Genomic DNA, 24,043 nt, shown 5'->3' on the forward strand with positions numbered 1-24,043 from the left:
TGTACAGATGTAGCAAATGCTATCTTTCAGACTATGTGCTCAAGACAAGAAAATATATACCTGCTCCAAGCCATAATTTCCACCGCCTTCTGATGTTAAGTCATGGTAAATCCATGGACAACGAAATCACACCCAATTTTTTCCTCACTTTTAAGTTGTATTGGAAGCGGCACAAAATGATGCATTCTGGGATAGTGGGTGGATACATGCAAATTGTTCCTTACTGCCTCTAGTGGCCAGAGATGCATCTATAGCTGGTAGTATACGTATGGCACACAGTGCACTGGCAAAAACCATGGTCCAAAGTTCTAGATCTCCAGATCTTTCTCCATGTAATGTGAGAAGGATCAACTACATGATCATGAAATGGATCACACAGGCTTTTACTTCACTGCATGGATGGAAATGTTGGTCATTTGGATACCACATGGGATAAGACTGGTAGATAAGAAGCTCTAGCTGCAGGGCAGGAGTGTCATCAATATGTCCCACCATGAGAAACCATCTAAGATTAGATTTTGGCTTTTTTATACTAGTGAACTTGGTTGAACTTGACGGACTTATGTCTTTTTTCAACCATATCAACTATGTAAATTCTTCTATGAAATAATTGACTCAAAATTTAGTATTTTTTTTTTGCTAAAAGTTTTTCATATTATTAGCTAATGCTTCATTATGATGGCCAATAGAATTACCAGGAGAACCTTAGATACTTTCTAGTTTAAAAAGGACTCCTTTATAAAAGGTCTTATGCACACGAGCGTGTGTGTGTCCCATGCCCATATTGCAGACTGCAAACAGCGAGTCCACACTATACAGGCACCGGCCGTATCACGGATGTGGGCCCATTGACTTGAATGGGTCTATAGTCCTCAAGATACATAGCAGTGCGGAGCGGACACACGCATAGGAAGCCCACGGAAGGGCCACGAATCGCTTCAGTGGGATTTCAGTCGATTGTTCCGCACCACGAAAAAAAAAAAAAAAATGGAACATGTCCTATTTTTGGGGCGGATCACAGACCCATTCAAGTCAATGGGTCTGCATCTGCAAAAAGCATGCACGTGGACGGTGCTCATGCAGCACGGACATGTGACACACACGCCTGATATGCATTAGCCCTGAGTATGTATATCCCCAGGCATCAAAAATTTAAAGGGCTCGTTTCACACTGAACATGCTGTTTGTTTTTTCTCTGGGCTGCATGTTCTAGAGCAGAAGGAGCTGAGCAGATTGATAAAGATTGCAAGAAAGGATTCAGCATAACTTATTTTATTCACGTAAATTCCTGCACACTGTGGGTATAGGAGTCCAGTGGGCGGTCTTATAAGTGATTGACAGCCTTCCCTATGTAAGTGTACATACAGAGACAGCTGTCAGTCACTGATTAGGACACTGGACTCCTAAACTCATAATAAGCAGAGAAATAAAGTAGTTGTCCCATGGTCAGGGGGCGTAACTACCATAGTGGCGGACCATGCGACTGCTATGGGGCCCAGGGCAAGAGGGGGCCCAGTTGTGATCATCCCCTCTTCTACTAGGGGGGGGGGGGGGCAAAATTGACCAGGACTCTACCCTCTAAAGGAACAACTTTTAGCAAATGAGGCAGTGAAAAAAAATGGCCCAAGCGTCATTGGAAAGGGTCTAGACAGAAGCACTTATGTCCTGTGTGGGGGGCCTGGTTTGATCCTTGCTATGGGGTCCTTGCTTCTCTATGTACACCACTGCCCATGGTGACAAAAAAAATAAAAAAATTGGGGGTCTGACAGCTGGGGCCCCCCCATGATCACGAGAAGGAGAGGGGCATGCGCTCCCTGTTTGAATGCAGTGGTCGTCACACATGTGCTCTTCAGTAGTGAAATATCGCGAATTCGAATATTGCCCATGCCGCTCATCACTGCTCTTCAGCTCAATTTAGCAACATGGGACTGCCGGAGATAGAGTACAATCGCTCTGCTATCTCTGGAAGTCCCATAGAGTTAAAAGGAATGGTGGACATGCACGCCTGGTTGTCTCTACATTCAAATGGAGACCATGAGCCCCAGTTCTAGTGATCAGCGGGGGCCCTAAAACCATATATCAATCTGGTCAGCTCTCTAACAGTCTGCCTGCAGATAGGACTGCACGTTCAATGCAACAGGTTCTTTAAGCAAGTCTAGGACATCAAACAGTGTGACGAGACACTCGGCTTACAGCACAGCAGAATATTCTTACTTGCGTGAGAACGACGTCTTCTTGCCTCCGGACACAGCATTTATATGAACCTCTGGAGCAGATATGCTGCCGGTACTGCTAGAAGAACTGAAGTCTGCTTCACTTCCTAAAAGCAAAAACAGAACAAAACCTGAATAATGGGCCAAACCCCTGCAGAAGGGGCAAGGAAGCATGACGTCTACCATAGGATAGGCAAACTGAACGATTTTGGAGGTCGGGAGTAACACTATTTGGAACATTCTCATTATTTGAGCGTCATTTTTCTGCTATTGTGTTCACCTGCTGCCTTTTGGAGCAGGTAAATATTCCTTTACCCATTATTTACTAAATGCTCAAGATATATACATTATTAGAATGGGAAGACATTATCCATCATGTGGTGCTGTGAGATAATGATTCATCTGCTTCATGCGTCATTGGATACTGATGTCCTTGTGCAGTGACCCAGTGGTTCACTGCTAAAAGGGTTAGTGGCATTATGTAATGTGGTGTTTACTGCTAAAAAGGCTATGAGGGTACTCTGATTAGAGAACGTTATCCCCTATCCTGTGGAAAGAGGATAACTATTAGATTAATGGGGTCCTAACACTGGGACCCCCACCAATCACAAGAACAGGGACCCCATACCCTGTGGATCCATCCTGAAATGGACGGAGTGGCTGGTCAGAAATGCATGCCACCGCTCCATTCATTTCTGTAGGAGTGCCAGAGATAGAGAACAGTGCAAGACCTCTGGCGCTCCCATACAAATGAATGGGCGGCAGCGCGCATTTCCAACCAACCGCTCAGTCCATTTCAGGGGGGCTCCATGAGGTATGGCGCCACCATTTTTTGTGATCCTTGGGGATAGGGGACAACATTAAAGGGGTATTTTAGTTAGAGAAAGTAATGTAGTGTGGTTCACTGCTAAAAAGGGGTTAATTTTTTTTTTATAGCCCTATCTGTGATTTCTAAGGTTGTATATGGAAGTAAAGGTTAAAGGAGTTATTTAGGGTTAAAGAAATTATCCTGAGGATAAGGTAATCATTATATTTACCAGGATAACTCCTTTAACTTACCAGCCCTAGAGACAGTTGCTGGGTGTGGGCTGGTCCCACCCCTTTATCTAGGTGCTGTAGCTGTGTAGTTAGTGAGAAGCTAGAATGTGTAGCTGGTGTCTGAGGAGAAGCAGCAGCCAGGGTTACCCCTAGAACAGCCAGCAAAATAGACCGCGACAAGTGCCAACCTCTGAGAGAGACCACTGCATCTTTACAAGAAGCCAGTGAAGGTAATATACTTTAGGCTGTAGACTTCACTGCATTGTCTGGGTATGAAGCTTCAGGCTCCCCGGCTTATGCAAAGACACACTGACCATTTGTTATAAGGACTACATCTCGCAGCTGGACATTGTAGTGCAGTGGATAGGGAGAGAATTGCACCGTGTACAGTGGAAACTGCGTTTTGATATGAATGGACGTACTACAACTCCTATTTTACACATGAGTAAAGAGAGACATTTATTTATACCTCTGGCCTGGTTTTAGGACTCCTACACCATACACTGGCCATTGCATTCTACCCACCCTGCTTTGCACCCAGATTCACTTATCACAGGCTCCCAAACACCTTTGGGTAGGAGCCCTAGAACGATGGGGGGGGGGGGGCTAGAAAGAGTGCACCCTCCTTTCACTACACAGCCCTAGGGCGCATCGGTGTGAGGACAGCCAGAGCCACTACCACTCCCATCCTCCTCTCCGGCTTGTTGCGGTTGTATTATTTGTGAAATCAAAAGTGACAGGAAACCCAAATGGAGTCTCACAATATGCGGTGGAACGCCTTCAGACAACCATAAGGCAGCAGCATTTTAGCATGCCCATATTTGCCAAAAGTCCTGAATTTGTCCCAGATTTTGGGTGGGGCTTACGTAAGCCCACCCATAAGTGATCAGTCCTGGGTGGGTTTGGGGGTACAGTTTACATGCCCAAGAGTTACCATTACAATGTCGGCAAGTATGGCATCACTACAGCCGCCACATCCAGGCCTCCAGCAGGAAACCAGCAGATCACCATAGAGCTGAACGGCGGAAGGTTAGCGTTGCGACTAAGACGGATGCTAAAACATGGCCGCGTTATGTTCACCTGCATTTTAGGTAATCATTCATCCTGGAAATTGAAGATTTAATTGCATTTTTATGGTGCAAATCATTTTTTAAAAGGCTGGAAAGACAAAGGGCGGCGTGCACTGGATACCAGATGCACCGTACATCCATTCTCCTCCTGGAGGAGCACGCGTTTTGTGCTGGCGTCGTCATGGAGACAGACGTTAATGCATCCTTGTGCTTGCAGGTCAAGTAAGCAAATGGAGACGGCTCCATGACAACAGAAAGGATAAAGACAAACCCCAACCTATCAGCCGAGCGGTTACCTCCAGCCATCTGAAGAGAGGGGACGAGATAATGGAGACGCTGACTGAGAGGAAACCTTTCCAAGTCACAAAGACAAGGCTAGGCTAAGGCTGGAAGGGGTTAATTTTTCTGATTTGGCGGTTTCTTTTATTTAACGATACCTTATGTACGGTTAGGATAGGTTGAGCAAAATTGGAAGAATGGAAAGGGACGAGGTCACCCCCGAACCTCCCCAGCAAAGACCTCAAAATGGCATCACTAGGCATTTGTGCATCATCTTTAGGGAAAAGCTCCTGGGGTGTGCGCAAAAAAAAAAAGCTGACTAATAATCCTTTTCCCATCACCTTTCCATGGTCCCTTCCCCCTAGTGTTACCTCAATGGTGGGTGGGTGCATATATCTAAAGAGGCAGAGCTGCAGCCCAAGCCTGGATGAAGATGAAGATGGATTAAAGGGGTTGTTTACGGGTTATGATCTCCACTGCCTCGCCAGCTCTGCAGGTCGGGGGGGGGGGGGGGGGGGGATCAGGAAAGTATGATCACCACTGTGGGTTTGACCACTCCAAGGGGAAGGGGACAGGGGAGGGACTTCTGTATTTAAAAAACAGTGAACAACCCCATTCACAGTCTAGTTTCCATGAAGAAGCCCCACTGTATATGTGGTGAACTTTTTGAGATGCCTACAAAGAGCCATCGAGAACAGCACAGCAGGTAAGATTGTCTTGTTCTTTAAAGGGGTTGTCCAACCCCTGCAGTTATCCACCCAGTGCCCGGGCGCCCCATATAAAGCCTAGATCCCAAACTTGGAATGATGGTCTGTCATCGGTCTACTATTACACGGCCAATGTAATGTTCTGTGTGGATACTTCTTTTTTTGTAAAAAAAATTAAAAAAAATTCATCTTAAAAAGGGGTTATGCCTCCCCTATAATGATCCCCCCCAACCCCTTATATAGGTTATACTTACCCCGATACCAGCATGGCTGCTGCCGCATCTCCCTGTTGCGCGGATCAAAACATCCTACCCTGCTCTCCCCCCGGATGTTTTGATCCACACGACAGGGAGATGCAGCGGCAGCCGTGCGTGGATCGGGCTAAGTATAACCTATATAAGGGGTTAGGGAGTTCGGGAAGGGGGGGGGGGGGTCATTTTAAAGATGATTTTTTTTTTTTTATGAAATTTAAAAAAAAAAAAAGTGTATCCACACAGAACACTACATTGGCTGTGTAATAGTAGACAGGCCATCATTCCAAGTTCGGGATCTAGGTTTTATTAACTTAGAGATATTAGAATTTTTCTATGTTGTTGTGGTGGCCATTTTTGAAAAGCTGTTGTGAAGACAACCAATATGGCCGCACATCCTGTTGTCCCTTTATCAAAAAAATGGGTCCAGTACAAAACAAAACAAAAAAATATATATATATATATAAAAATAAAATGTCAGGGCACTAATATTTTTATTGCAGCATATAATAGGTCTCTTTCCCAAAATAGGAAGATCTATTTTTATGGCTATAATACACCCTTCCTTTACTTTTGTTCCCTTCTTGTATGCGAGTGCCAGCGAGGTGGATAGTGAACCTCGCCCTTTCCTCACGGAACATGGGAAAATAAATAAATTAGTACAAAAAACACACTTGATACAAAACCACCACTAGTTTAAAAAGGGATATTCCAGTTTCAGAAAATATAAGGAAAAAGTTAGATCGTCTTAAATATACTAGTATCAATTAGTCACCGTTTTCAAAATCTCTGCTTGCTTCCAGCTGATGAAATTCGTCCTGGTCATGTGATGGACACCGGTGTGTGGCTCGTCACAAGCCAGAGCTCTGATAACGGCACTGTGTGCCCATCACATGACCGGGACAGATTTTCTAGGTGTAATAACCAGATTGATTTCTCAGGCTGTTATAACTTATCCATGGCGGAATACGATTTCATCAGTTTCTGGGAAAGCTGTGTAGCAACCAATACAGTCCTCAACACTGCTAATACACGGGCGGTCAACACAGCTTCCTAGTCCTCATGCCAGAATACAGATGTAGCAATTGGCTTAGCATGTCATTCTCATACACTTAAAGGGGTATTCCACCGATATTTCAAGTTATCCTGTATCGACAGTATAGGGGATAACTAACCCTCACAATTTTATAGCCATCCCATGTATAGGAGATAACTTGAAATAAACAGAATACCCCTTTAACCTGCCGTTATACTTAAAAAGTTGACCATCATTTGCTAATTTGACACAGATGCTCGTTAACAATGGCTGACAGCAAGCTTCTGTCTGCCAAAGACCTGATCTGCCAAATGTCGGCTGAGACTACATCTATTGTACAGGTGAAGTACACCAGAGCGGGGCAAATGGTTTGTTAGGTCATATACAGTACTATAATGTATGGTTGTGTAATGTATTGCACCCAGAATAGCTATGTATGGATGGCACAGTCAGGGTTAACAAGCCTAGCTCAGCCTTTGTAGGAAGTTAGTAGAGGGCTGGCCCCACCCCTAACCTTAGATCAGTCTAGACTGGAGTTCAGAGAAAGGAAGCTGTGACTTGGGCTCCCTCTTAGGCCCAGAAAGCTACAGAGACTCACTGATCTCTGAACGATCTACAGAAGGAGAACCTAGAGTCTGCATGGCCGAGCATTGAAGTTAGGGCTCAGGCACACGAACATGTGCTGCGGACTGCAAACTGCAGTCTGCAATGCATGGGCACCGACCGTAGGGCCGCCGTATGTGGAGGCAGGACCCATTCACTTGATTAGGGACTGCGATCCACATCAGACGGCCCGCACCGAAAAAAAAGTAGCGCATGCACTACTTTTTTTTTGCAGTGCAGAGGCACAGACAGAAACCCCACTGCAGCATTCCGTAGAGCTTCCATGGGGTTCTGTGCCTCCGTTCCGCATTGCACCTTCCAAATTGTGGAGCCATTCAAGTGAAAGGGCCCGTATGTGCGATGCTGTGCACAAGCGGCCAGTGCCCGTATATTGTGGGCCGCAATGCGGGCATGGCAAGGCAACGGCCATGTGCATGAGCCCCAAGGTAACCTGCTACCAAAGGCTGCACAGACTTTACTGCAGTGAGGGACACCATTAAGACCCTTCACAGATGGCATCCATGTGCAGTCTGTTTTTATGGCATCCACAGATTTAGGACCCCATATATAAGGAGAATGGAGATTCTGTGATCCCAACACTGCCAGGCAAGGTAGGCTTGCTTTGTTGTTTCTGCAAGTGCCACAGACTCCAATGGAGATCTCTATATACAGGCCGCGGCTGCCGTTTTACTGAACAGTGAGGGCCACCTACCTATCAGGCACTTATAGCATGTCCCCTGGAAATCTCATGTGTCTGATATGGCAGTCACTTTTTAAAGAGGTATCCCACTTTCTGCAAATAAATGCTTTTTTTGCATAACATTTCTACAGTTATGCAATATTTTCTGTTTGCATTCCTCACATCACTGCTTGCTGTCATTGAATAGAGAACCTAATTGTTCAGTTCTTGTGGATAACAAGCTGCCTTGGTTATGTGACGGACACACGTGTACAGCATGTTCCATTACAGTTATTTGTGACGTGATGGACACAGGTCCAAATTGCGGATCCGAAAAAAAAAAAAAAAGGAACGGACACAAAAAACTTTCGTGTATGAGGCCTAAATGGAACACCCCTTTAAGGCCGATCTGATATTTATGACCTATCCTGAGGATAGGTCATCAATAAATATAACTTGGACAACCTCTTTAAAGTCCATAAACAATCCGAAAAGTGGACACAAGAGACACCAGCGTGGCGGTGACCATTTAACTAGTGCTAATCTGGCATCATCTATAGGAGAAATGAAAGAGCTGACACAGAGGAGCAGGAATTTGCAGAGCGGAGGGAATGTCAACCGGACATGTGGCGGGGGTGAATGGAGACGTTGTTAGAGGGCTGGACCATCCATCTCCCTTCGACGTGTTTAAACTAGAGACAGTTTCTAAAACAAAATATTTCCAGGGCCATGACAAACTAAACTAAGCCCCGCTCACAGCCAGCACCTTCATTAGCAAATGACATTGCTCTAGAAGATCCTCGTAAGTATACACCAGCTGAGATCAGTAAAAAGAATCTGACATTTTTCAGAAACAGCACCACTCTTGTCCACAGGTTTCACTTGGTACTGCAGCCCTACATGAGAGAAAAGAGCTGAGCTGCAGTACCGGACACAACCACAGACAAAAGTGGCGGTGTTTTTTGAAAAAAAAAAAAACAATTTGATCTAGGGTAGTGGTCTCCAGCTGTTGCCTACTACAGCTCCCAGCATGCCCTGCGAGTCTCCAGCTGGGTGCTGTAGTTTCACACAAGTTGAAGACCATTGCTCTAAAGAAAGGAGCCCAGGAGAACACCAGACACGAAATCCAAACCTTTGTAAACAAGATTCTAGGAGAAGCATTGGAGGCGACAAAAGTGCCTTCAAAGGGGTTGTCAGATTTTGATCTTGATGACCCTCCACCTATTTATAGCACATTGGCAGTGGTCCAACTCCCAGCACCCCTGCCGATCAGCTCTTTGAGCGCTGGAACCTCTTCCTAGGCCAGTAACACCATGTTGACGGGTCTTGTGGCAAACACAGCACAGTCCTATTCAAGTTCATAGGGCTGAGCTGCAATACCAAGCACAGCCACTACGGAATGGAGGGCGCTGTGCTTGGTAAGCTGCGGTGCTCACTGGAGCACCACGGTATCTTCTAACAGTTGTTCGGTGCCGGGTGTCGGACCCTAGTCGATCTGATATTGATGACCTCTCCTACGCACTATAGAAAAAGGCGTCTGCCTCTCTGGTGGCTGGGACTGCGAGTGCGCAACTAGGCTAGTGACTTTTTCTATATTGTGCAAGCACGACCACTGCTGCTGGATTGCAGGGTGGTCGTAACTATGGAAACGAGCAGTGTATAATGTGATGGAAAAATGAATCCAGCCAGCAAAGGGGACAATATGGATAACAATACATTAGTAAGTGCCTTATATTAACTTTATCTACATGATAAATGTCAGTTGTTGTGTTCCGTGTCCGGTGTTCCGTTCTCCGTGATTTTCTGCGGACCCATTGACTTTCAATGGGTCCGTTGAAAACTCGGAAAATGCACCGTTTGTCATCCGCATCCGTGTTTCCAATCTGTCAAAAAATATGACCTGTCCTATTTTTTTCACGGACAACGGTTCGCCGTCCCATTCAAGTCAATGGGTCTGTGAAAAAACACGGAGGCACACAAGATTGTCATTCGCGTCAGTGATGGGTGTCCGTTTTTTTCCTATCATTTTCAAGGCAAACTTTTCCACTTTTTCATGTCTGGTGATCCTCCAAAAATCAAGGAAGACACACGGAAACGGAACAACGGAACACCGTTTTGCGGACCGTGAAAAAATACCGTCGTGTGCATGAGGCCTAAGGCTGCATTCACACGTCCGTGCTGTGTTGCGGACCCGCAACACACCCGCCCGGCACCCCTATAGAAATGCCTATTCTTGTCTGCAGCGGCGGACATGCTCTATCTTTTTGCGGAGCTGCGGACCCAAAGATTGGGTCCGCGCTCCGCAAATGCGGATGCGGACAGCACACTGTGTGCTGTCCGCATCCATTCCGTCCCCATAGAGAAGGAATGGGTCCGCACCCGTTCCGCACAATTGCGGAACGGATGCGGACCCATTTTGCGGACGTGTGAATGGAGCCTAAAGAAACACTTGTACTGTGCTAAATTACTGATCAGTAATGGGATAAGGGCGAGACATAAGGCGGGTTTACACTGGCCGACGGAACAGCCGATTGTCAGGAAGGAAGCGTTTCTTCGACAGTCAGCTGCCAGCTCAGTGAAGAAGACTGTTCACGATAATCTGGCCTATAATTGGTACATGTAAATCTCTCTACATGCAAATCCGATTTCCATAAGCAAATCAGGGCTGCAGTTACTACAGCGACACTGAACTCTACCAAATAACGCTCTTGATAAGGCCTCATGCACGCGGCCGTTCCGTGCATTGGGGACCGCAATTTGTGGTCCCCAATGCACAGGCAACGTCTGTGGGGCAGTCGGGACGGATCGAGACCCATTCAACTTTAAATGGGTCAGTGACCAGTCCGCACAAAAATAGAACATGTTTTTTTTTTGCGGTGTGGAATTATAGACAGAACCACCATGGAAGCCTTCCATGCCTCCGTTCAGCAGCTCCGGATTGCGGACCCATTCCAGTGAATGGGTCCACATCCGTGATGCGGGGAGCACACGGCTGGTGCTCGCATATTGCAACGGCCATGTGCATGAGGCCTTCATTCAGATTCACTGATACCTTGTCAAGTCTGGATTTGTTTTCGGCAACAGCTTGAAAACCTAGATGAGATAGGGGGTTGTTGGACCCATAGGAACTCAGAGTTTGACAACCATAGCAACAAATACAGGAGGCTATACAACAATCAGGAATCGGAGACCCTGCCGTGACTGTGGGAGGGGAGACCGGATGTGACCACTGGAGGAGGACACAGCTGTGACTACACAAGGCTGGCACATCTCTAGTTGCTGGACTTTTTTTTTGTTCTCTTCACTAGGGTTGTGTGGACCCATCTTGCAACGTGTCATTGTTATCAGCTGAGTATATCTCATTGCCCTGTTTGGTTTAAAAGATCATAGCTGCTCATCTATACCTGGGCATTATTAGTGATAGCCTCCACAATTCAGACTTCTTGTTCTGTAAAACTGTGCTCAGCAGGTGGTCCTGGTGGAGGTACGTCATGATGCTCTCTAAATAGTCTAGAGCCATTGAGACCTCGGAGCACATGCAAGTCCCGAGTGACTAACATAGCTTTCTGGCAATACAAAGTAAAGTGCAAGAAGTCCCTACAGGTTTGGGTTAGGCTTAACGAGCTTTATGGAACAGGTTGTCGATTACATTTTTTTCTTCCATGGGTTGATCTGTATTGGCGATTTTCTGGCCACAATGATGCAATATTTCTGCCGCTTATGGAACATCTACACCAGGGATCAACAACCTTCGGCACTCCAGCTGTTGTGCTACTACAACTCCCAGCATGCACACTTACTCTGCTTCTTCTTGTAACTTCCTTAGACATGAAAGGAGGATTCTGGGAGTTGTAGTATTCGAACAGCTGGAGTGCCGGAGGATGCAGATCCCCGATCTATACAGACAACGATAAGAAATCTTTTGAACTAAAAGTTTACCTGTCTTCAGGAAACCGCTCTTCAGTTCCTTTTTGTATCGAGCCGGCTGAACGTTTCCATCTGCAAAAGTTCCGACACTGACTCTCTTGTGGCTGTAGTCATCCTCACTTCTGGTGCAGAATCCCATTGGGCTCATGCCAGCATCAGAGGGCGTCTTGACTGGGGACACAGACTGACTACTGGGGCAGCCTGTATCATCTAGACAGAAAAAAGAATGGAGACAGCTTTATAAGAATCATGCACTCTCATCGTACCGCCCTGGTTTGACGCCACATGTATTACTTAAATCAGTCACATCTACGGTCTTGTCTAACTAATGGACTCTGAGAAAAAGAAAAAAAAAAAAAGTGGCCTTTTTGCGACCAGTTTATCTCATACAGTACACTCGAAAAATGAAAGATTGACTGATTGGTGGACAATAAGGCCTCGTTTTCTCAGAGAGATACCTTGACTCATTTCCTGGGTCTTTCGTGAAGCAGGTTCTCCAGATTTTTTGAAAGCCAGATTTGCCTCTATGGCAAGGAGACAGAACCTTTAATAAAAGGCCAGAATTGTACAGATTCACTTGTTTCTTCAATGATCATTGATGGTGGTCCTGGAAATTTCAACTTTGTGATTTGTACCACCAGCACTCCTGCAGGACATATGGACATCAGAATAGTCCCCAACTTAGGAACCAAACCCCTCTACAGGCTCAGCATTTATTACATGATCATCCATCCAGTTGGATGGGCCTCAGTGTTAATATCACAAATGTATGACTGGACGAAATGTGCAGATCTGGATCACCGGAGAACATCAGCTGATCCTGGGGCTGCTTTTTTTTTTTTTGTTTAGAAAATTACTTAAGAACCCCTTTAAAATCTGTTTAGAGAAATTTCTGATCAATGGTTACAAAATCTGAAAAAAGTTTCAGCAGATGTTATTCTTTACATAATAAAAAGTTATAATTTTCAAATATACTTTCTGTATCAATTCCTCACATTTTTTAAGATCTCTGCTGGCAGTCACACAAGGGGAACCTTTACTGCGTACCACCAGTGAATGGTCAGTCCTGGTCATGTGATGGACACAGGTGCACAGCCCCTTTAAAGAGATCTACCAATGGTCAGTGAAAACCACCGACAGATCACGGATACCATTGCTGTTCCATCAGTGGTTTCACAGACTTCAAAAAGGTATTTTTGGTCTGCATTACAGACCAAGGGAGTGCATGCTTAGGCCGCTTTCACATGTCAGTGTTTGATCAGTGATTTCCATCAGTGATTGTGAGCCAGAGCCAGGTGTAGATCCTTCCATTATACCTGATCTCTGTGTAGCCTCCATTCCTGGTTTTGGCTCACAATCACCAGTGAAAATCACTGATCAAACACCGACTGTGGGAAAACAGCCTTAGGCGCCTTTCACATGTCAGTGTCTGATGAAATCCACAACAAAACGGTTAGTGGTTCATCCGTGAAGAATCTGTGTTTGGTCCGTGTCGGTTTTGTTTTTTCGCCCTTTGGGTCATTCGTAATTCATGGATACTACTAGGCTGAACATGTTTTAAGAGCATCGCCTACCAGTGAAAATCATGGACCGAAAACGGATGGAATCCGTATTGTGTCTGGTTTTCACGGACCTATTGACAAATGTGCGGGAAGTGTGCGCAGTAGATGATCTGTGGCGATGACAAGTGTACCTTACAAGGGCATTTTTTTTCTCTTTCTGGTTTCTTTTAAAAAACACAGCGTGCTGTAGCTCTCAGAATTTTTTTTTCTTCCCTTCGGGCATTTTTCGCATTGCCTTTTCTATAGGAGAAAACCACCATGGAGAAAATGCTAGCGGTAAGACCCACTGGCCCAGATTTATACCAGATGTGCACCTAAAATCTGTCTAAAAAGTGGTGCACAGGGGGGCAACTCTTGTTTCTACAGTTCCAGTCTTGCTTAATAAGGGGGTTAGGGCATCATCAAAAGGGGTGTGGCCTAAAAGATGTGCCCCTATCCTGGCATCCAGTCCGAGTCTACGTTTATGCCACCTATAGAATTAGTAAATGTGGACCACTGTTTACAAAAACTAAATAATTCCTTCTGTGCTAATCCCATGCAACCCCTGTGACACACGTATGTACACCACACGTCTAGTGAAATACTAATAAAAAAAGGAAAAGAAAGGACTCCAAACCCCTGAAACTCCGCAGCAGAACATATTCTAATCAGTGATGCGAAGTTATGAAAAATTTGATTTGGCTACTTTGCCGAATTTCACAAAGAAATAAGTAATTTGTCACAAAGCGCATTTCTTTGTATGTAGCCGGCGCAATGACGGGGAACCCCTTGGATGTTGTGTTCATCGATGATTGTGGCATCTGATGTTATAATTGAGGCTTAATCAGGTTAAAGAAAGAAAAAGTAAAAAAATAATAAAAAAAAATCCCCTTATCCATTTCCTCTTGGAGAGGCCGTTGCGAGAGATGAAGACACCGCGTGGATCTCATGCGGTGATGTAATGACATCATTACGCTGGCCGGGAGCAGTGACCTCTTTACTGATGATATCACCGCAACCAGCCAGTGCGTTGGCGTGGCGACGTCACACGTTACCCAGCGCTAGATTTTTTTAACGCCATTTCAGGAAAAATAGATGCGTGAGGAAATATGGCTTCGTGGCAAATCAAATTTTTCCTGAAATTTCGTTTGGCTCATGCACACAACCGTTGTTTTGGTCCGCATCCAAGCCGCCGTTTTTTGCGGCTCGGATGAGGACCCATTCACTTCAATGGGGCCGCAAAAGACGCGGACAGCACTCCGTGTGCTGTCCGTATCCGTTGCACCGTTCCGTGGCCCCGCAAAAAAAATAGAGCATGTTCTATTCTTGTCCGTTTTGCGGACAAGAATAGGCATTTCTACAATGTTTCGTTAATTGCGGAAGGCACGCGGGCGGCTTCCGTTTCTTGCGGTTTGCGGACCGCAAAAAACGGCACGGTCATGTGCATGTAGCCCAATTATAATCATACTATACCATACTAGAAAAAGATGCCCTAAATATATAACTGTCCTGACAGCGAAGTGCTCTTTACAGCTGCAGTGCAGGAGTCTGTTCAATGTGAACTATTTTTATGACGGTCAGGCACGCCGCTCTCTTCTGCGTATTATGTGTCTATGGAGACCCTCATCATAACACTCCGCAGCGAGAGATGGATCTGTCCAATTATCCAAAATAAATAAAAAAATGCAAATCTCAAAAATGTAGTAAGAATGGAGAGTTTTTATGCTAGCTCGTCAGAAGCTGCAGCCAATTTTTCTTTCCGACGTCCCGATGAATAAAACGTACCTTGGGAGTTTCCAGCAGAAGCCATGTATTGAGCTGCCGACTGTGCAGCCAGATGCAGAATGTTTTCCACAGCCTGACATCTGAGCCCGGTGGCCTCTGTCCAAGCACAATGATGAAGGGAAGGAGGTGGTTCTGGTGTCATGTGGTAAGTGCGGTCTCACATGTTACTAGCTGGAACATACACGCTGGAAGGGAGTATTACCAGGGGGCGTGCGAGCGTGCTACAGAGTGCAACCGTTCACATCCAGGAGGGAGGGCACTCCTAATATTTGCCTTGCTCAAAGAACATAACAGAAGGATCAACTCTCACCGATCTTTTGTAAATTTCTCTGCTAGAACACGTAATCCCAAAATTATGTCCTTGAACCTATGATTGCAAATATAAATATCCAAGGCGGTGAAAAGTGAAGAAAGATTAGCACTAATTCTAAACTCTTCAGGTTTCAGTACTAGCAGATGTGCAAGATAAAGGAGCAATCATGTAGGTACATGAAGTAAAGCAAAAAACATAATACTTTCATACACTGCCCACAAGGCTCTAATAACACTGCCACAGTGTCCAAATGATACCTTCATAGAGTAACCAATATAGTGTCCACATAACACAGCCATCTTTCCCCCCCCACGACTACATGCCCATATAGAACAGCCATTCACTTTCCAAATACCGCCATATGATGTCCAAGTAATGAAAGCGCCAATAGTAAAATCCCCTTTGATCTAAGGGTACGGGCGCAGTCATGGGGTGTGGCTGGCTGCATTTTAAGAACCCCGTGGCCATATCGGGCTATAGTTCAACTAATGAGACCACATTGTTTGGCCAGTCTGCATTGTTAATGGCCACGTGCCCCCTGCAATGACGCACGGCTCTCAACAATGCAGACCAGCAGTGCAGTCTCATTAGTTTGATTAGGGCACGTTGTTCTTGATCGCAGCACCTACGCATCCCGAACGCCACACAACCGCGCCATGTGGTTGTACCCCAAGGTAGTGAAGTTAAAGGGTTCAGGATATTCATCACCGCCACTACCAATTAGATAGTGTGCAGCTAAACAGACCATATGCTGCTGCTAGGAGTCTCCAGAATACACAATTTCTTGTGGTTTCTCAAACAGTACCGTACACATTTCAACATACCGTCAGCAAATCTGTATTAAATTGGTTTTCCAAGATCCAGCAGGTCCACCAAATCCACCTTCATTACACTTAACATGCCTGTAGGTGAAAGCTTGCAAGTTACAATATACTGACCATCCTGAAGTCAAGTGGATTGGCCTCTCAGGAACCCAATTGCCAACATCATGTTCTTTATCTGGTTTCTGTCCTGGGCTATGCACAAGGACATCACTTTTGTTGAACTATTCTTCTCCCTGTACATGTGGAAACTCCTGAATCCACCTCATCTGCACATGTACCACAGAGAGGAATAGTTCTGATCCCATCCACAATGGAACTGAGGTCCCGTCCATAGCCCAGGCCGGAAGTCTCATAATTGGGCTCCTATGAGGCCAATCCATGTGACTTCTGAACAGTAAGTATATTACAAACGTTCTTCTACTGGCATGCTCTGAGCAATCGAGGTGGGTTTGTGGGACCCGCTGGGTCCAGAAAAACCCTTTTAATTATCAAACAATCAGGACGATGGATAATTACCTGAGCAGAAGCTGTTGTTACTTATGGTCCTTGCAGATCGACTTGAGGTCAAGTTGAAGTCTTTGCTGTCTTCTTCTGAGAATGGGGACTCAGAAGATGGTGAAACTTTTTGCTTTGGCAAGTAAGGCCGCAGAACCAGGCGGGGGATGCGGCTGCGGGCAATCTCTTTGTCTTGCATTTTCTGTTTTAAAGACCAAAAGTAAAGCATTTTTGTTTCGTCTGCACCACACACGGAAGGAAACAGAAAATCTTAGCGTAAAGAACATAATGGAGGGTTTTCATGTATTGCCGATGTTTCTATGACAACAGGTTCTGAAGCCACAGGAACATCTGGCAAAGCGTTCGTCGACAAACATCACAGATTGTAATAGAAGCCACAAACATGAAGAGGATAAAAATAAACCAATATAGTAATAGCGATATTGCGGCGACCGGGTTCGGGCGCACTACTGGGGGGTGGGGGGGGTCTCTCAAAGTACATATTTGTCGTGATGCCAGTTGCAGTGAAGCAACAAGGGCTCAGGGCCCCTTTTTAGTGATGTAGTAAACGGTGGTACCCAGGTGTAGGATTGCGAGTGGTGTAGGGTGGCCTAATGTCCCTTAATGGTGTTGCACGCGTCACGGTGCTCCTACACTGAACCCCAGGCATGGCCGTTTGGAAGCGCAGAAAAAGGGCGATTTGATGAAGGGAATGATGGAATAAAATTGAGTCCAGACCTTGTGATGAAGTTGGCAACAGCTTTACTTGAATAAACTTTGCTTCAAATTAATTACAGGCTTTATCTTGGTTTCCAACAGGTTTTGGCATTAACGGTGGCAGGCAAACAAACTCAACTACATCAGTTGCTCTCAGTTGCTGTGCTAACAGGATACCAGTAAAATTTAGCTGTAGGCTGTACTTTGCTTGGTAATCTTGTCTCTAACTTTATCCAGGGAACTTTCTTCTCCTGGCTTTAGCCTCTGTGTCCAGCAGAGCTGAAGGTGCTCTAGCTGGTCTAGGCAGGACTCGTCCAACAGGGACGAGCTCCTGCTGCACACCCTCCCTTGGTAGGGGGTAAAACTAGACTCAGGGCCGATCCTAGGGTCACAGGCGCCTGGGTGCAGAAATATTTCTGGTGCCCCCACATGGGCGTGGTTATCTCACTAACTCCTCCCCTTTACAATGTTTCTATGGCAACAACTTCAGCCCCCAACTTCAGCCCCACCAATTTGCTTTGACAATAACTTAGTCAACGGCTTTGACAAGTCAAAATAAATGTCATGTGCCAGTAGCCAGAGCCCCCCCATATCATGTGCCAGTAGCCAGAGCCCCCCTTATGTGCCAGTAGACCCCCTTATCATGTGCCAGTAGCCCCCCTTATCATGTGCCAGTAGCCCCCCTTATCATGTGCCAGTAGCCCCCCTTATCATGTGCCAGTAGCCCCCCTTATCATGTGCCAGTAGCCCCCCTTATCATGTGCCAGTAGCCCCCCATATCATGTGCCAGTAGCCCCCCATATCATGTGCCAGTAGCCAGAGCCCCCCCTTATCATGTGCCAGTAGCCAGAGCCCCCCCCATATCATGTGCCAGTAGCCAGATCCCCCCCATTATCATGTGCCAGTAGCCAGAGTGCCCCCCCTTATCATGTGCCAGTAGCCAGAGCCCCCCCCTTATCATGTGCCAGTAGCCAGAGCCCCCCCCCCATATCATGTGCCAGTAGCCAGAGTGCCCCCATATCATGTGCCAGTAGCCAGAGTGCCCCCATATCATGTGCCATTAGCCAGAGTGCCCCCCCTTATCATGTGCCAGTAGCCAGAGCCCCCCCCCCTTATGTGCCAGTAGCCAGAGCCCCCCCCCATATCATGTGCCAGTAGCCAGATCCCCCCCATTATCATGTGCCAGTAGCCAGAGTGCCCCCCCTTATCATGTGCCAGTAGCCAGAGCCCCCCCCCTTATCATGTGCCAGTAGCCAGAGCCCCCCCCCTTATCATGTGCCAGTAGCCAGAGCCCCCCCCCATATGTGCCAGTAGCCAGATCCCCCCCATTATCATGTGCCAGTAGCCAGAGTGCCCCCATATCATGTGCCAGTAGCCAGAGTGCCCCCATATCATGTGCCAGTAGCCCCCCATATCATGTGCCAGTAGCCCCCCATATCATGTGCCAGTAGCCCCCCATATCATGTGCCAGTAGCCCCCCATATCATGTGCCAGCCCAGTAGTCCCCCCTTATCATGTGCCAGCCCAGTAGTCCCCCCTTATCATGTGCTAGCCCAGTAGCCCCCCTTATGTGCCAGCCCAGTAGTCCCCCCTTATGTGCCAGCCCAGTAGCCCCCCTTATGTGCCAGCCCAGTAGCCCCCCTTATGTGCCAGCCCAGTATTGTACCTATATAAAAAAATAAAAAAAAATAATACACTTATACTTACCTCCAGCAATGCGATGCGATGCAGGCCGCCTCTTCCGTCTGTGTCCCTCGCTATACGGCTCAGGCGACGCGATGACGTCATCGCGCCGCCTGCATCGGCCTCTGATAGGCTGCCAGCACTAAGCCGGCAGCCTATCAGAGGAACAGGAGGGGACACACCTCTCCCTCCTCTGCCGCAGCACAGGCATCTGTATTGCCGTCCTGAGGACGGCAATACAGATGACTATGGAGATGAGCGCTTCCGCAATGGAGGCGCTCATCTCCAGCTCTGCCCTGCCGCCGGCCGCGGCCGCCCCCACTTGTCACCAGGGCCGCGGCCTTGCGGCACTCAGGCTTGCCGGCCCACCGGGAAATTTCCCGCTATCCCGGCAGGCCAGTCCGGCCCCGCGCTCGGCGCCTTTCGGGTGACAGCGCTGGGGTGCGGGGCACCCACTGCACCCCGTGTAGGATCGGCCCTGACTAGACTGACCCCTAACTAGTCCCTCCCTCACTTAGAGAGAGCTAGAATGGAAAGAAAGGTTCCATTCTAGGTAAAATAGCTCTGCCATTTATGCTGCCACCTGCTAGTGAACCAGGCATATTACACTTGAACAGTTACAAATTAGGAAATGCACATTGTGAAGGACCTGCAATAAATACACAGATGACATGATATTAGCCCATAAGAGATAGTAGCAGGGTGCAGCAGTGGCAATGCACCTCTGGGGCGTTACATTATGACCCTTTAATATAAAGCTTAGGTTGGCACCATTTTGGCAGAGGAGAAGATTCAGAAGGGAGGGTGCCATGAAGCAAAAACTAAAATGGAAACCATCTCCTAGTGCACATCACAAAGGCCCCTGAACAGAAGGGTCCTACACTTAGTTGCTCCCATCCTTCTTTCCAAGTTCATACCGTTCATGGGAACAGGGCCATGGTGGGGCAGGGTCTGCTTCTATGGTGCATGATGTGCCCTTGTTTTTAATTTCATGGCTCCATGTGATGAACATACCAACCCTTCTTTTTTTAAAAATGACAGCTTTCAATACCAAAATAAGAACTTTGTGGTATATGTGTTGTAGAAATATTAATAGTTGTAATCTGCTCTCCAATATCTTTGTGTAAAGAAATAGGTAAATCTCCTTTCCCTCAACCACAGTCAGAGGCAGACCCAGGTGTTACCATCTTGCTTGAATTCTTGCTGAGCACTCCTCACCTCCCTGCCCAGTCTGTCTTTTATTTACTCACAACAGGTGTAAAAGGGGCTGGCCCAAGACAAGGATACAGGAAGTGATGACATACAGGAAGTGATGACCTACAGGAAGTGACAGGGAAGGGCATCAATGTGGCTGGACAGACAATGCACACACCCCATCCCTGTATAAGGAAGGATGAGTCATGTCCATTGACCAGCCAGGCGGCCGCCCACCCCTTATCACTGTCAGCATGGATCCCATTCAATACTGCTCAAAAGTGACCAGTATCTAATGAAGATCATTCTACTGGTTCTTATAGGTTTGAGATTATCTGCGAGACATTGCTACGGCTATTGTCAGTATACGGTACTAGTATACCGACAAGGCAGATATGCATGTCTTAAAAGCAGATATGTATCCAGAAAGGAATAGCGAAGCCGCAGCAGAGGTATAATATGTATCTCTCGTTATACAGACTTCACTTCTCTAATGTGTATAGACATTTGAAGGGAACAAGCCCAGTGCATTGCACTTAGTGCTCACAAGCCGGCAAACGCCCCCCTACACACTGAGAACACGTCTCCAAGCCCATGAGAAGGTTTTCATACTGACGGTTTTACCACTGGTCCCGATTCAACTCAAGTACCCTCTGCTAGAGCGTTCTTTGGCTAAATCCGACACAGGGAGACAGATGACAATCAATAAAAACACACCACATCCTAAGATAAAATGTCTGCATAATAAAATTTCCACAACATATGGTTCTGATGAGGTCTGTTCTGGAGCCATGAGTGCACACATAGCGACTTGCCACTGCCCACGGTATGTATATCCTTATCTTAAAAGGCACATACAGTACATAACATGCAGGGATGGACCAAGGTTGCATGGTGCCCAGGGCAGAACATTCAACTGACGCTCCCTCCCATATAGCAGAGAAATAATACATTCATACTGTATACAAATAACAAATGCAAGGACTCCTCTTCTGGGGTGGAGGGCTGCATGGTTAGACTGGCCCACCAGAGTACCAGAGGATCCTCCAGTGGGACCAACACGCTCCGACAATAATGGACCCCTAATAAAACAGGACCTTTAAGGACCTATATACACTGAGGATGGGCCCTCAGAATCACTTCCTTTGGTAGGCCCAAGGGACTTCAGTCCAATGCTGGAGGGCCAAGATGGTCCCCCATAACAAAAATCAAAGTGGGACCCATCTCTTCTGTGTATGGACCTTACTGGTAAAGCTGAGCTTTGATGGAGGCTTCAGGCAAACAATATGGGGCCCCCCCCCCCCCCCCCCCATTTGTGGGTGACTTCAGTAACTGCAACTTGAGTGGTGGGGGCCCTTAGGCCATTGCTCCTTCTGATCTCATAATCTGTGCGTTTGCAATGAAACGCCAATGGTTTCTTATGAATAAAATTGGGCAGAAGGTGGAAGGTCACTTGGGAATCACCCCCACCCCAAAAAAACACTTTAGTCATTGGGTGGCATCAGACTTATGAAGCAATAGCTGTACTATATGTAACCACCATATAAGTAAGTCATTCTTGTTTTCAAGTTTGGTGTACAAGGTTCGGGATACCACGGACCATAAGTAGGGGAATCCATAACTGAATTCTTAGATAACCCGAACCTTGTACACCGAACTTGAAAAACACAAGTTCGCTCATCCCTAATTATTGCCTCTCAATAGTAGCCCGGTACAATATCTTTCTAATATACTGCACTCAATCACTGGTGGTGCCAACAGTTTTTCGAGTTACTATATATAAACCCTTCATGTCCGATAGACAACATGACATTAAAATATGCTTCAAATCTATGGAAAATTCAATAAGCTTCCGCTACACAATGCTGTTCATTAGGGTCTATGTACAAAGGAAACAATCACTGATCGACCTTGCCTCAGGCCTTCACAGGAACACTGACTATCCATTCATTCATCTAGGACTTCAAGTCATCAATAAACAGATAGGAGAACACTGGTCATCATCCTGGTTGTACTTTAGTAGCAGACTACTTTGAGCAAATGGAAGATGTAGTCGTAGTCAGCCCCCCAAACCCATTAATTACTTTAATTCTATATGTAAACTATACATACATGAACATACGCATTTGTACAAGTTTTGAGATTAAAATCTATAACCCTAGACAGCGACCATGTCATGTAGTGATTTAAAGCCCTCATCAGAAAGTGATGTGACCTATTTATCTACGTATGGGTTTTTCCATCTTCAGCAAATCAGCAATCCTAGTTCCTCAATGCAATTTATGTTGCAGGTCTCAATATTTTAAGGTGGTCCCAATGTAAACTGTGTAAAGAGACTCCCCTCTCCTATCGTTTGCCATTTATTATCCTGGTATCTTATGTGACAGATGGGTATGCTTAGAACCCAGGGACCCAGGTGTGACCAGTGTATTGCTAGATAGCTTGGGAAAGCCCTCCATTTATGGAGAGTGCCACTGGAAGGGTTCTTCAACTACATAGTCAGTAGTGTAGAAAATTCAGGGTACTATTACATCTCCAAGAAAAGAAAAGGAAAAGTCTTGCATAATAACTATATATGCCCCAATATAAAATCATCAGGTCCCCCCCCTCCCGCCTATCATTTGCCATTTATAATACTGGTCTCTTAAGTAGCAGGGAGGCATCTGGTACCCCTTAGAACCCAGGGACCAACTGGGTGTGACCTCTACATTCCCTACAATACCCACCCATCGAGCAGACTGTACAATGGGTCAATGCCACATATTTTAGCCTACCCAAACCTGCTTCTCCAGGTCTTATCTATCAGGATTTTTACACATCTCAAAGTAATCTCTGCTCAGAGGGAAATCATTACACCGAGAAGCAGTGGAAGGACAACACCTTTGGCACTAAGAAAAGGAAACTTCTTGCGCAATGACTCGACACACGCAGCCATCTAGTTAACCTTGGCTACAACCAGGAAAGGTCTGCCAATGACTCCATTATAATGGATGTCTATAATTACTGCTCGGAATCTGGATGTGGAATTTCTTTTATGGAAATACTTTGGGTTTTGCTCATGTATGACAATATCAGCTTTATAGAGAAAAATAAAAAATAAAAAAAAATAAAAAAGCCTTCACATGACTATCGAGAGCAAAGACTGGACTGCACGTGGTCATCGTACAGCTCCATACAAGCCATTAGTTGTCAGAGCCGTAAAACGAGTCTAGAGGGGCCCAACTATCCCCCCCCCCTTGGTTTCCTCCATTGCTTCTAGGACTGAATATCTCTAAAGCAGTGCCATAAGGAGCGACTGTACAGCTGAGGAGCTCGAGGTGTTGTCGAGAGTCAGATCATCAAGTCATAGAAACTACTCCCCATTTGTAATAAATTCGATGTAGCTTTATCTGCCACCATAGGAAATTTTAGGGAGTGCTTATGAACCCCTACAGTCTGAGATAATTGAAGGGCCCCCAATCTGGAGGCTCATTAATTTCAATAAAAACAATATAATGCTTGATATGTCCTGTGGGGGCGCTGCAGGGTAAATGAACACTTGCTGGAGACCCCAATAGCAGTAATTAAAGGAACTTGTGACTATTTTAGTTGACAAAAACAGTTGCAAGTCCCTTTTTTAAATTGCCTGTGTTCAGCAGTTGGGCGGGATGGGGGCGCATCATAAGCCATGCCAGGGCGGGAACTCTGG

General features: G+C 46.2%; 1 protein-coding gene across 7 annotated transcripts in view; it reads right to left on the reverse strand.

The window, feature by feature from the left end:
- The window catches only part of SYBU (syntabulin), a 37,461-nt gene that overhangs the window by 9,258 nt on the left and 4,160 nt on the right, over positions 1-24,043 (reverse strand). For 6 of the 7 annotated variants that reach the window (XM_040431754.1, XM_040431749.1, XM_040431755.1 and 3 more), the window contains exons 3-5: positions 16,783-16,963; positions 11,816-12,013; positions 2,215-2,320 (exon numbers count right to left, since the gene is read on the reverse strand). In XM_040431754.1, coding sequence (XP_040287688.1) covers positions 2,215-2,320; positions 11,816-12,013; positions 16,783-16,963 — 485 coding nt within the window. Of the gene's footprint in view, positions 1-2,214; positions 2,321-11,815; positions 12,014-15,129; positions 15,496-16,782; positions 16,964-24,043 lie in introns of those variants that run through there. The other variant, XM_040431751.1, reaches the window with a different exon arrangement.

This window comes from Bufo bufo, chromosome 5 (assembly GCF_905171765.1).
Source record: "Bufo bufo chromosome 5, aBufBuf1.1, whole genome shotgun sequence".
In the NCBI taxonomy this organism is placed as follows: Eukaryota; Metazoa; Chordata; class Amphibia; order Anura; family Bufonidae; genus Bufo; species Bufo bufo.